Source organism: Rhinopithecus roxellana, chromosome 5 (assembly GCF_007565055.1).
Source record: "Rhinopithecus roxellana isolate Shanxi Qingling chromosome 5, ASM756505v1, whole genome shotgun sequence".
Classification (NCBI taxonomy): Eukaryota; Metazoa; Chordata; class Mammalia; order Primates; family Cercopithecidae; genus Rhinopithecus; species Rhinopithecus roxellana.
This window is the reverse complement of record NC_044553.1, coordinates 151,601,028-151,614,981: the sequence shown is the minus strand read 5'-3', so window position 1 is coordinate 151,614,981 and position 13,954 is coordinate 151,601,028. Positions and strand designations below refer to the sequence as shown.

At 54.7% G+C, this 13,954-nt stretch overlaps 1 protein-coding gene across 1 annotated transcript in view; it reads left to right on the top strand.

Moving 5' to 3' along the window:
* The first annotated feature begins 1,621 nt into the window (after window positions 1-1,621).
* The window catches only part of ITPK1 (inositol-tetrakisphosphate 1-kinase), a 182,511-nt gene continuing 170,178 nt past the window's right edge, over window positions 1,622-13,954 (top strand). The window contains exon 1 of the mRNA XM_010384507.2: window positions 1,622-1,863. Coding sequence (XP_010382809.2) covers window positions 1,769-1,863 — 95 coding nt within the window. The 5' untranslated portion in view covers window positions 1,622-1,768. The remainder of the gene's footprint in view (window positions 1,864-13,954) is intronic.

Below are 13,954 nucleotides of genomic sequence, written 5' to 3'. Positions count from 1 at the left end.
ACTCCAGCCTGGGCAGCACAGAGAGAAGCTTGTCTCCTTTTATTTTTTTTTGAGATGGAGTTTCTTAATGTAGGCCGGCCAGGGTGACCACATACCAAGCGTGAGGATATTCCTGACGGCAGGATTCTTGCTAAAACTGGACTAAGAAGGCCAAGGACAGAGCTCAAGGTCGCGGCCTGGTCAGAAAGAGGTCTCGGAGGAACCTGACTCAAGTGTGGTCAAAGGGAGTCTTTGTCACCCTCTGGCAACTTGGCTCTTTCGTGTCTCCCCGCCTCAATTCAAGCTCTTCCCCCTTCCCAGCTCCATCAATCTTGATTTCCAAGGCCAGCTTCAACGTCTCCTCTCAAACTTTTCTGAGCCTTCCCTCCACGGGAATCCATTTTTCCTGCCTGGGCCTGGGGAGAGAAGTCCATTTCTTCTTCCCAAACCCAGAGACCTTTGAGGCAGGAAAGCTCTCTGGCTGCCCCGCAGGGAAGGGCAGGGTAGGCGGGGTTTAGTGACTCCCCGGCGCCGACGCTTACTCGCACCCATGAGAAAGGGGTCTCCGGGGACGGCCGCTGTTGTCGCTGTCGCCTCCGGTCCCCGCCCCTTCCCCACTTCGTGAAGGGGACCCAGAGTGAGAGTTGTGGTCACGTCCTACGCCTACGAGGGCCCCTAGGTGTTTGTTCACCCCCTCCCCGGGGGCCCCATCCTGGGCCGGGGTCTGCTTCCTCGAGGGAAGGGGCGAATTCCTGGAAGGTCTCCGTCCGGGCGCAGCTGCAATGGATTGCGTTGGGGGCGCTGAACCCTGCTGGGGGTACAGAGACGCTTCCGAAACTCAGAGGCTCGGTCGCCCCCAAAAGCCAGGCAGAACACGCCCACACCGCACCTCCCTCCCCGAAGACCGCCCGGCCACGGCCGCCCCCAGGAAGCCCCGCGCCCTGCACCCGGGGACACAAACAGGCGCCGGGCGGCCGCGAGTGCCGGCGCGGCGCCTTTAAGAGGCGGCGGGCGGCGCTGCCCCCTGGCGGCCGCCCCGCGGCTTCCTTGCCGCCGCGGGCTCAAGCGGGGCGGCCGGGCCAGCGCGGGGCTGCGGCGGGCAGGGGCGGCGAGTGCGCGGGCGCTCGCCGCCGCCCTTCTCGGAGGACAGCGCGCGGGGACTAGGCTGAGGAGGAAGTGGCGGCGGCGGCGGCGGCGGGTGAGGACCGCGGGCCGGGCCGGGTGGCCGCGTGTGCCCCGCCGGGGTCCGAGCGCGCCCGGGGAATACGGCCCGGCTCGGAACGTCCGAGGGCGGGGACCCGGGCGGGAGGAAGAGGGAGGAAGGGCTTGGAGGCCGCGCTTCTGCCGCCGCCCGAGGGCGCGTGGCTCGGGCAGGCGCGGCGGGAGGGCGGGCAGGGCGGGGGCGGTGTCTGTGGAGGCCCGGCTTCCCCTCCTGAGGGCCCTGGCCCCAGCACCGGCTCAGGCTCAGCCCTGCCCCAGCCGGCAGGCCGGGCGGCGCGGCGCTCGCGAGCCGGTGGGCGGGAGGGCGAGCCCGCGGGCGGCGGGGGCGTGGGCGGTGGCAGCTTGGCCCAGCCAGTGGCCTTCCGCGCTGAGCGCCGCTCCCTCCTCCCGGCCGCCCGCCGCGCCCCGCCCCGCCCCGCGCGGCAGGACTGCGCGCCCCAGCTCCGATCCCCGTTCCGCGTCCCCGCCGCCGGGAGGAGGTGCCCACTCGCTCGCGGCGCGCGCTGGCCGCCAGACTCGGCCTGTGGGCGATTTCCTCCGGACCCAGGCTCCCCGCCCGAGGAGGAAGATGCAGACCTTTCTGAAAGGAAAGAGAGTTGGCTACTGGCTGAGCGAGAAGAAAATCAAGAAGCTCAATTTCCAGGCCTTCGCCGAGCTGTGCAGGTAAGGAGGGACGCGGCGCCGGTGCCCGGGGACCCCCCGGCCCGAGTCCGGTGCAGCCTCAGCGGTTGTTTTGGGAGGTCGGAGCCAAACGGGAAGAAGTGACGCGCGGGGAGACTGAGTCCAAGCAGCCAGGTGGCGGTGGCGGCCGCCGGCCGCGTTCCAGGGAAGCGGTGGCCGGTGCGGGCGAGGTGGCACGGACCGGGGCGCTCAGGTGCACAGTGATCCGGCTGGGGAGGCCCCCAGCAGCCTAAGGCGCGGTGGGAGTGCTGCTGAGGATTGCGGAGGGACCTGGGAAATCGGGGCATCCACGCTGTGGGCTAGGGGCTTGAGGGTACTTTTGGACCGGAGTGTTTTTCTTCCTTCACCCCCTTCCCTTTCGTGAAGAAAGGGCACCCACGTTTGTGGACCACCTACTATGTGCCCCGCGTGTGCTCGGCTCTTGAGGCTGTCATTGCATATCATGAGGATAAGCCCAGTTGAAGCGAGTAGCAATTCTTGGCATGTATGTGGTGATTTGCTGTCTCATTAGAGCTTCTCAGCAGCCCTGCAAATTGGCCAGGGTGGTGATTCTGGGCCACGTGTCTGAGAGGGTGGACCGATCGGCAGAGAAGCGGGGTACCTCGCTTGGGGTCCCGCAGTTAGGGAGTGGCTGGTGCGTAGAAGGTGCTGGGTAAATGCCCGTAGTGTGGAGTGGCCTTTTGCCATCTGGGCCGTGTGCCCCTGCTCCCACCATGCTGGTGCTCCTTGGCGGAGTCTCCGGTGTTTAACAGATCACGTTCTTAATAAATTACGTTCTTAATAAATAAGTCTTGGGTCAGGTAGGCCTTCCCTTGCTCCACAACTGTGACTTTGCCTCTGAGAAGCAGTTAAGTCCTTTTCTCAGTGCAAGCCTAAGAGAATCCAGCTCTGAAAACCTTTTGCAAACTCCAGGTGGAAACCTTTTGTGATGCAGCTGGTTAGATTGATTTTTGAAAATGGGCTCTACTTGCATTTTTGTCCCTGTGGGGGCACCACATATCTTGGAGAATTGAACAGTTGGATTTCCGTATCCCCTGGTGCTCCTGGGGCGAGTGGCTGGTCTGAGCTGGCATGCGCAGGTGGGCCTGGCAGCACCTCTGTGTACCTGATGCCTGTCCCAAGGGCCTGCTGCTCCTTTGCCCCGTGCAAGCCCGGCAGGCGCTCTTCCTGCAGCCAGAGGTGCGCAGCTTGTATAAGATAGTGCCTAGTTCTTTATCCCTTGGTCTGGGAATGGAGTTGGCTGCCTTCTCCCAGGCCGGTTCCCTCTTCATGATCGATAGGGCATGCAGAGTGGTCCCAGCAATTCATGAAGAAATCAGGAGGAGCTCAAAGCCAGAGCTTTGAAAATGAGTCTTAGGACCCTTGGAACATTACAAAAGGGTACTTGAACATTGTACGGCGGGTACACTCTCTTGTGGGAAGGGCATTCTAAAACACTGAAGAAATTTGGAGAAGCCCCTTTGGCATGTTCTCAAAGTCCAGTTCTGATGTGAGGCACCGGAGCTCCCCCTGCAGTCATATAAGACTTGGGAAATCCCAGTGAATACCTCGCACCCTTTGTACTGCTGTCTGTATTTGTGTCATCTTGTGTCTGCAACTCAAGCTTGAGGCTTGTCATTGGGTTGGCTTGTTTTACTTGGTAATTAGGAGGCTCTAGCAAAATATTCCTCGCCAAGACTCACAACTAGGTCCTCGTGCTGGACCTGCAGATTGGCTTGACCTTGTAGACATTCTTCCTTTAAAGGGGTGGGAGGTTCAGGGCAGGCTATGGTATCAACATTCTGGGGGGTAGAGCATTAATTTTTCTGAAAGGGTTGTTGTCTTCAAAGTCTAGTTCCCTTCCTTTAGCCAAAATATTGGCTTCAAAGAAGGCAGAAGGCATCAGGCTCATTCTAGAACCCGAGGAAGCTCACTTTGTGTTTTCACTAGGGAAGCTTTAGATATTTTATCACTTAAGCCTAAGAAGGAAAAGAAAACACCAAAAAGAGTTTTTCCGTTTCTTCTTTATTACTTTCAGGGCAGTGCCCCCTGGTGGCCACATTTCTATACTGGCTGCAAAATGCTGCAACTGTTGAGCCAGTGACCAGGGAGCCCCATGAGGTTGTTTTGTTTGGTGTGAGGGACGATGAGACTTTAGTGGCTGAGAGACAGTGCAAATGACATGATCATGTTTTCCACATTCAGAATCTGGGGGCGCAGGGCTTCTGTGTTGACCGGTGATGAATTGTCTATGAATTCCCTAATGAAAAAGTCTAAAGGTATTTGAAAATGGCCCTGCTCTGGACCAGGTACAGTGTCTCCTGTCTGTAATCCCAGCACTTTGGGAGGCCAAGTGGGTGGATCACGAGGTCAGGAGATCGAGACCATCTGGCTAACATGGTGAAACCCTGTCTCTACTAAAAATACAAAAATTAGCTGGGCATGGTGGTGGGCGCTTGTAGTCCCAGGTACTCAGGAGGCTGAGGCAGGAGAATCACTTGAACCTGGGAGGTAGAGGTTGCCGTAAGTCGAGATCGCGCCACTGCACTTCAGCCTGGGTGACAGAGCAAGACTCCATCTCAAAAAAAAAAAAAAAAAAAAAAAAAAGAAAAAGAAAATGGCCCTGCTCTCAATGTTTGGGCAAAGAATGACCCAAGTGGTCTGGCCCGGTGTGGGTTGTTTAGCTGAATGTCTGGCCTTGTAAAAATCTGATCTCAGAGCAGGAAGAGATGTTGGCCATCATCTCATCCAGCCCCTTTGTCTTACAGGTGGGGAAACCCGTCAAGAGAGGGGGCAGGTTCCGGACTCTTGCTCTTTTCCTTTAACTTCTAGAATGGGTCCAACCTGGCTACCTTGAGACTTGCCTTTCTTATTGGGCATCTCCGACAATAAGGCAGTCCCCCGCATTATCTTTCCAGGGGTCTGGTGGCTGCTATTTAGCCCCCAGGACACATTCCTTACAAGGCTGAGCCCCTCTGCAAGTGTAACCCTTGTCCTGGTGTAAGGGTTTGGGGGGTAGGGCACGTTGATGGCAACAGTGGGTGGTTAGAGCCACTTCGTGGGAAGTGTCCCACCTGCCGTAGGTAGGGACAGGGGCCAACCTTTTCAGATGTACACTCTGATAGGATGGGGCTCTGCTGGCCAGCAGATGGGCCTTTGAATCTGCTTGTTTGTCAGTGGTACTGTTTGTTCCTGTTGCCATCCTGTTTCTTCCCCTTTCTACGTGGACACGGCTCTGGTTGTGTTCTCTTGTACCCCTCCCACCTGCCTTCCCTAGCCTGGGAGCAACCCTGTAGGTCTCCCACACCACCCCCTCTTTGTGGCTTTTTTTTTTTTTTTTGAGGCGGAATCTCGCTTTGTCACCCAGCCTGGAGTGCAGTGGCGCAATCTCAGCTCGCTGCAACCTCCACCTCCCAGGTTCAAGCAATTCTCCTGCCTCAGCCTCCTGAGTAGCTGGGATTACAGGCGCCTGCCACCATGCCTGGCTAATTATTGTATTTTTAGTAGAGGTGGAGTTTTACCATGTTGGCCAGGCTGATCTCGAACTCCTGACCTCAGGTGGTCCACCTGCCTTGGCCTCCCGCTTTTTCTAGATGCTCAGAAGGGGCTTCAGAGGGGAGTGAAGAAATTAAAGCTGTTAGTTGGCAATACTGGGTGATATTAATTTAATTTTTAATTTTGTAGTTCTCTACAGTGCCTCACTGGGGAATGCTGGCTGGCCCCAGTTTCCCCAGCTCGTGTTTTCTGTGCCTCCTCCTCTCCTCCAGCTCTTCCTCTCTGTTCCATTCTTTCTGTGGCTGAACCTACGCTGCAGGAGGTGGGGGCGGAAGAGGCACATGACTTGGTGAAGCTTTCCGTATAAAATTTGGGTGAACCTCATCTGTCTTTACTGTAATAATTGCTGATTTTTAATGAAGTGCTTCCAGGGACCTCATCTCATTTAATCCTTCCAGCAGCCCAGGGATGGAGGGATGAGTGATGGAGGGATGAGGAATGAGGGATGAGGGATGAAGGGATGAGGAAACACAGGCCCTGGGAGTATACGGGACCTGCACAGCCAATTAGAGGGCTTTCTTGCGTCCACTCCTGAGGCCTTTGTGCTGAGAATGTGGCTTCCTTGTTTATTTGCCCAGGTTAGGCTGGGGCTTCCAGGAGGCTCCAGAAGCACAAGAATGTCTGTGAGTTTCTCATCCTCCAGAGACTTGGAGGCCAGCTGGGCTGACTCGGCTTGCAAGAAACGTGTTTCTGGAGCAATCTCAGACCTTGGTTTCCCACCAGGGACCCATTTGTCCCAATACCTTAGAAGGGACTGAGGAGTTCATTAATGCTAATGTTTATGAGCACCCTCGGTAGGTAGCCCAGGTCCGCCCCTGCTCTCACGGGGCTGGGAGTTTGGTGTCAACAGTAAACTGGCTTGGGAGGCGTGCCAGTGAGAGTGTAGCATGCCACCGGGCCTGTCCCTTCCCCTTGAGCCCTACATTTGTTCCTTTAAAATAGGGCCATCTCCAAGGCCCTTTTCTGCAGGAATGGCTTAGCATTCTGGTCTGGAATTCTTTCGGGAGATTCTCTGGGGGGAGGAAGGAGGATCTTTTCCAGGATTAAGTGATGCTGGTCTGTGGGTGGGTATTTTTTTATTTGTTTTAATGTCTGGATTTACCACCATTTCTGGGGTGCAGAGGTGGGAGGAGGTGCTGACTGAGGTTTTCTTTGCAGCAGTGCATAGGGAGTATTCAAAACCCAGCCTTGCAAATGAACACTTTCTACCAGCCTCCTGGGGAGCAAACAGAACTTCACCTGGGAGGAAGCGTCCGTGTGTACATGGGTTGTCTATCGAAGGGACTGCGTCTGTTTTAGGCCTGGCTCCGTGGCTGACTGCCCACGTGCCCCGTGACCCTCGACACATTCCCTACCCGTCTGTGCCTCACTTTTCTCATCTGTGAGGGTAATAATTTAGCTTAGGGTTGCAAGCATCAAATGAGGGAATTGGCTAAAGGGTTCAGGATAGTGCCTGGAGCTCTGTCAGTGGCGGCAACCGCTGCTGTCATCATCCCTGTGGAGTGAGCGAGTGGGTCTCTGCCCACGGATGCCTCTCTATTCAGGGACCTTTGGCCTTTGTAGATTTAGTGTTCTTGGTTTTGGCAGTTTGCAAGTCACCCTGAAGGCCATGATGGCTGAACTGATCATCTTGCAGGGATGTGGGGTTTGTGGATTTGAAACTGTTCAGTGAGCACAGCTAAGGAGGGGAGCCTGGCTTTCCTGGTGGCCTTTCAGCATCACAGCAGGGTTCTGTTCTCCTTTAGCACATGGCCCACCTGAATCTTACAGCCCCCCAGGAGGTGGAGGTGCTGTCCCCACCTACTTTATGGATGCGGAAGCTGAGAAATTTATGTTAAGGTGCTACTTGTATATTTTCAAGTTTGGAGATTGAGAAAAGTTTGTTCTGGGGGTTTCCTGAAAATGCCAAGTCTCCACTAGTAATCTTGTTACTATGACTAGCTATCATTTATTGTTTTCTATATCTTTTTGAATATTTAAGACATTCACATATCAAAACAAATTCAGAAGACTCAGAATATACAATGAAATGTCAGCCCCGTTTGCTTCTCGTTCCTGCGTTCTAGTTCCCTGGGGCAGTCTGTTTCTATAGGTGTTTATGCATACACAGGGGCGCATGCAGGTGTGGTTCTCTCCATATGTATCTACTGTTGTGCTCTTGCTCATTGCATGGGACTGTGTGTCTTGGAGAAACTCCACATCACTGCTTCATTTGGAGACAGTTTTGTATTATTGCCCCTTTTTTAAAAACAGCTGTGTGGTCCAGTTCTTAAAAGGATGGAACATGTGTCTTCCCCTGGTGTTGGTTTCTGCTGGTATGGGCAGCACGACAATACCCTGTCCCCTTGCCTGGGTGTACGTTGCTAGATGAGGAGGGCTGGGTCAGAGGGCACAGGCATTTTACTTTTTAATACTTTGTGTGTGTGTGTGTGAGACGGAGTCTCCCTCAGTCGCCCAGGCTGGAGTGCAGTGGCGCGATCTTGGCTCACTGCAACCTCCGCCTCCCAGGTTCAAGTGATTCTGCTGCCTCAGCTTCCCTAGTAGCTGGAACTACAGTCATGCACCACCATGCCTGGCTAATTTTTGTATTTTTAGTAGAGACTGGGTTTCGCCGTCTTGGCTAGGTTGGTCCGAACTCTTGGCCTCAATTGATCTGCCCACCTCAGCCTCCCAAAGTGCTGGGATTACAGTCATGAGCCACTACGCCCAGCTTTTTCATACATGTTCTGAAACTGCTCACAAATTTCACTATGTCAGTCCCAGTGACAGTGAATGGGAGAGCCTGCGTTGCACACCCTCCTGCGCTTGGCGCTGGGACAAATCTGTGGGTGAGATGGTCCTCTGGATTCGTATTTTGCTTAGTGAGATAGTGAGATTGAGGAGTTTAGGTTGTTGGGGGCTGACTGCAGGCACCCAGAAGAGCTGGGTGCACCTGCATGGTGGGCTGGGCGCCAGTGTTTCTAACCACTGGACCATCCTGCCTTTACTGGTTATTTCTCCTACATGGTTTAGCAGGTTTGGGACATTCAGTAAATACTTAGTCAAGTGCCCCAAGAGCACAGTTCCTAACAGTTGGATGTAAATAGGGTTTCAGTTCCCACTCATTTTGAATTCAGCTGGAAAGCTACTTTTGAGAGAATGCTATGGCACTTCCCTTTTAAAAAGTAACATTCATTTTAGAAAGCAAAGCATTCAGGAGCTGTGCACCTCCTTCTTTCCCTTGCAAAGTCACTGTCTTAAACACCTTCCCCATCCTGCATGAATTGGGCCCAGCCCAGCCTCTCCCACTCTGGTAGCCCTTGGGGAGCCGGCCTGGGTGTGTGTGGCCTTGCTCTGGAGAGGGTGTGGGACTCCCGAGAGCTGGCCCACGGTCACACAGTGGAAATGTGGGAGGGGAACTTGCCTCACTCCAAACCGAGTGCTCCCCGTTCACCACTGGCCAAAGCCTCCTTGTGAACAGGCCCTACCTCCCGGCTGCAGCCCATGGTGTGTGTTAGAGTGGCCAGGCCATACCTGTGGGGCTGTTTGAATATTTCTGGGACTTCGTTGTGCTGCTTCGAGCCTGCTCAGAAAGCAGCTGCCCTTGTGGCCTGCATCTCCCCAGCAGAGCCTCATGGGCTGGTTTCTGTAGGTGTATCCTCCGGACAGCCCCAGGGAGTGCTCCCACAACCGCTTTTAGGGTTTGGTGGGGTGGATCTGAGATTCATGTCAGAGATCCCGTGGAGCCGTGGAGTGTTGAGAATCACTCCCACAAGGGAGTCCCGGACTCTGGACCCCCCTCCCCATCCCCTACCCCTCCAGGCCCTTGAGTGCTGGGTGCCCCACCCTGTTAATTGCTCATGGTGTTCCAGGGCACACCTGTGGCAGAGGCCACCTGCAGACTCAGCTGCCCCAGAGGGCAAATCGAGACCCACAGGCCAAAGATCCTCCCAGACAGCTTCAGGGAGATGTCTTCGTTCTCTCACACCATCAGAATCTTCAGTGATACTTAGGCCCCCACCACTGGGCCTGTTCTTTCTCTCTGACTTGCTCATTGTCCTGCTTATTTTAAGTCCGTCTTGTTTTTAAGTAGTTGGTTCCATGAAGGTAGAGATTTTGGCAGCTTTATTTACTGCTGAAACCCCAGTGCCTATACCAGTGCACGTAGGAGCTCAAAAAAGAATCTGTTAGTGGCCAGGTGTGATGGCTTATACCTGTAATCCCAGCACTTTGGGAGGCCGAGGAGGGCAGATCATTTGAGGTCAGGAGTTCAAGACCAGCCTGGGCAACATGGTGAATACCCATCTCTACTAAAAATAAAAAAAATTAGCAGGGCATGGTGGCAGGTGCTTGTTATCCCAGCTACTTGGGAGGCTGAGGCAGGAGAATTGCTTGAGCTCGGGAGGTGGAGATTGCAGTGAGCCAAGATTGCACCATTGCACTCCAGCCTGGGCGACACAGCTGGACTCTGTCTCAAAAAAGAAAAAAAAAAAGTATGTTAGTGGATTAATAACTGCCTGGTGGTTTTTGGAAACCTTTTTCGTGTCCCTATGGCTCAGCCAAAGCCACTTGTGACTCTGGAGTGCTCTGGGTCAGGAAGGAACCCCCAGGGGTGGGGGAGATGGGGAGGGAGTTAGGTGGTAAGTCCCAGGTTCCGGAGGGGCTCGTGGGCAAGTCCTGAGCATCTGCCCTCGCCAGTCCTGTGCTGGGGTGCCAGTCTTTGCTGGCATATACACCTGCGGGAGGTGAAGGCAAACCAGCTCTCAGATGCACTGGAAATCTGCAAGGTGTGAGTAGAGCCAGGAAACCTGAAAACAGGAGAGAACCATGGCGCAGTGACTGTAGCCACTTTAGCACTCTGTGGTCAGAGAAGGCCTCTCTGAGGAGGCGATGTTCAGCGAAAGGGGCCTAGAACTCTCTCCAGGAGCTAAAGGACTCACAAGGTGGACGGTGTCCACTGTGTAGAGGCCACACACTCTGGTCTGCCTCTGCCATAAGCCCTGGGTTCCATGTGGACTGGAGGGCAGGCAGCTCTGGGCAGAACTGAGGCCGGTTTCCACTTTAGACAGGGTGGTTCAAGGAGGTGTCAGGGTGTCCTTCTAGAGCCGTGTTTCCTGACCGTTTGACCTTCCTCCCATCCGAGGGAGGCTGCAGTTATGCCCTCGGGGTCAGGGATAGGAAGACAAAAATGCTTCCCTTCGGTCTGGCTCAGTCCAGCCTTTGTGTTCAGGAAATGAGCCGCTCTGGGTTGTGGGGTGGTGGTGGATGGGGTGGTGGTGGGTGGAGAGGTGGTGGGTGGGTCAGCTGACCTTTCTCAAGGATCAGGTTAGGCCTCAGGTGCCCAAGGGAGCAGAGGGAAGCCACGCCTAAAGTGTGTGCTCTTTGGCAGTCATCAAATCTTCCTCCAAGTTACTTGTTTGCCAAACTTGCCCAACAAAAGAGGTACCAGGGGCTGGGCACGGTGGCTCACTCCTATAATCCCAGCACTTTGGCATTCTGAGGCGGGCGGGTCACCTGAAGTCAGGAGTTCAAGACCAGCTTGGCCAACATGGCGAAACCCCATCTCTACTAAAAATACAAAAAAATCAGCTGGGTATGGTGACGGCACCTGTAATCCCAGCTGCTCAGGAGGCTGAGGCAGGAGAATCGCTTGAAACCGGGAGGTGGATGTTGCAGTGAGCTGAGATCGCGCCACTGTACTCCAGCCTGGGCGACATGAGTGAAACTCTGTCTCAAAAAAAAAGAAAAAAAAAAAAAACCCACAAAAATTAGCTGGGTGTCATGGTGGGTGCCTGTAATCCCAGCTACTACTTGGGAGGCTGAGGTGGGAGAATCGCTTGAACTCAGAAGGTGGAGGTTGCGGTGAGCCAAGATTGCATCACTGCACTCCAGCCTGGGTGACAGCAAGACTCTGTCTCCAAAAAAAAAAAAAAAAAAAGCTACCAGGGGCCCTGGGGAGAAGTACACTGGAGTCTACCTTCCCTGTGAGGTGAAGCTTCCCCTGGGAAAGGGGCTGGGGAGCTCCTTGTGAGGTACCCTGATGATTCTTACAAGAAACTACTCACTGTCATTTCATAAAGTGCCTCACTAGACCATAACCCAAAACTGTCAGGCGTGGGCAAGCACCGAGTTAGCCAAGGCTGAGGCAGTGTCTTCAGACTTCCCAGGGGCAGGGCCCCTCCAGGAGGTGTGCTGGAGCCAGAGGTTCCCATGCTGGCTCCTGGGTCTCTGTACCCTGAGCTCACCGTGGGAATCTCCAGTCTAGCACCGGAGGCCTCACTGGAGCCCCCTCATGCAGGAGGGAAACATGGCAGGGGCGCCAGGTCGTCAGCCCAGCCTAGTTCTCCCTGCTGTTGCTACCTTTTGCGAAATTCCTTCTCAAAAGAAGCCTTTTCAAATTTCTTGCCTATGGCTGCTGGTTCGCCCGGAATGTATAGAAAGGAGCTAGTTTTGCACAGGAGACATTCCTGGGACTGACCTGGCCAGATAGACACTTGTGGCGTATTCCTCGGCAGTTTACGTTGCAAACCCATGGACTCCTTAGCAATCATTCTCATTGGCCTAGGGTCACTCTGGGTGCTCTTGGAGCCCAAGCCAGAAACTGGGCCTCTGGGCTTGTTTAGGTGGCCTGCTGTGCTTTCCCGGGGCCGTGTTGCTTCCCCTCTGCCCCCTTGTACATTTATGGCTCATGCCAGATCGCAGAGGATCCTGAGAACCTACCATGGGGGTCAGGCACTATTGCAGATGGGGTAACTACCCTCCGGGATGGGTGAGGGGTCTTCCTTTGCTAGATGAGAACCCTGAGGCTCAGGGAGAGGCGAGGTGCTTGGTCACTCAGCTGTGAGTGGCACAGGTTGGATTCACCCTCAGGGATGGGTGACTCCTGAAACCATGCTGTTTCCACCCTGCCAGGTCGCCTTTATCTTCAGCACAGCATCCAACCGCCGTCGATCGGTGTGGTATCCAGTGTCAGGAAAATCAAGGTGTTCTTTTCTTTTCTTTTTTTTTTTGAGATGGAGTTTCACTATTGTCACCCAGGCCAGAGTGCAATGGTGTGATCTTGGTTCACTGCAGCCTCCCCCTCAGCCTCCCCAGTAGCTGGGATTACAGGCATCCACCATCACACCCAGCAAATTTTTGTATTTTTAGTGGAGACGAAGTTTCACCATGTCAGGCTAGGTTTTACCATGCCAGGCTAGTCTTGAACTCCTGACCTCAGGTAATCTACTCAACTTGGCCTCACAAAATGCTGGGATTACACGTGTGAGCCACTACGCCCAGCCTCAAGGGGTTTTTTCCTGAGCATCCTTTGTGTGCAGTTGTTGGGCCCAGAGGGATAGTGCATGGTGGAGATGGCAGTGAAGTTGGAGCAGGAGACTTGCCCTGAGCCTCTGCCCTCCCAACTGTAAAGCGGGTGTAGTGCACCTGCCCTAGGGCCAAATGACAGGATTCCCCCTCCACCCAAGAGGCCACCTCACCTGCCCTCCTACCCGCCTATGGCAGGGCCTGGGGCGTCTGACACATCTCTGCTGGGAGCTGCCACCCGTCTTTTTCTGGGGGATCCTCCAGTGGTCAGCTTGCTGCTTCCTGGGCACGGCAGGGCATGGTAGGTGGGTGCAGAGAGAACGCTTCTGTGGCAGTTTCACTTTCATTTCTGCCTCACACCCTGTTTCCATCCAACAGTCAAGGGCTGGGCTGCGGAGGTGAGGAAACATCCGGTCTCCACCCTGGGGTGCTTGTCCTAGTGCAGTTTCCCAGGCCTCCCCCTCCCCTGGAACGAATCTGGGGTGGGCCATGACATCTTCTTTTTAAAAAACACCCCATTCATTCCTTTATGCACTCCCATGCCACATACTTACTGAGTGCCTGCTGCATGCTGGGCACTGCTGGGTTCTGGGGATTGATACAGCAGTGAGCACCACAGTCTCCTGGAGCCCCAGGGTCAGTCTTAGGGAGAGCTTCAGGGCAGTTGTCTCGCCACTGAGCAGTTCTTGCCCACAGTGTGCTGGGTCACGCACCTCTCAGGGTCCTGGGCTCGTGAGTTTCTTGTTATTATTATTATTATTATTATTATTTTGAGACGGAGTCTCGCTCTGTCATCCAGGCTGGAGTGCAGTGGCCGGATCTCAGCTCACTGCAAGCTCTGCCTCCCGGGTTCACGCCATTCTCCTGTCTCAGCCTCCCGGGTAGCTGGGACTACAGGCGCCGCCACGTCGCCCGGCTAGTTTTTTGTAGTTTTTAGTAGAGACGGGGGTTTCACCGTGTTAGCCAGGATGGTCTCGATCTCCTGACCTCGTGATTCGCCCGTCTCAGCCTCCCAAAGTGCTGGGATTACAGGCCTGAGCCACTGCGCCCGGCCATTATTATTATTTTTTTGAGATGGAGATGGAGTCTTGCTCTGTCTCCCAGGCTGGAGTGCAGTGGTGCGATCTCAGCTCCCTGCAACCTCTGCCTCCCGGGTTCAAGTGATTCCCCTGCCTCAGCCTCCTGAGTAGCTGGGATTACAGGCGTCTGCCACTATGCCTGGTTAATTTTTGTATTTTTAGTAGAGACGGGGTAG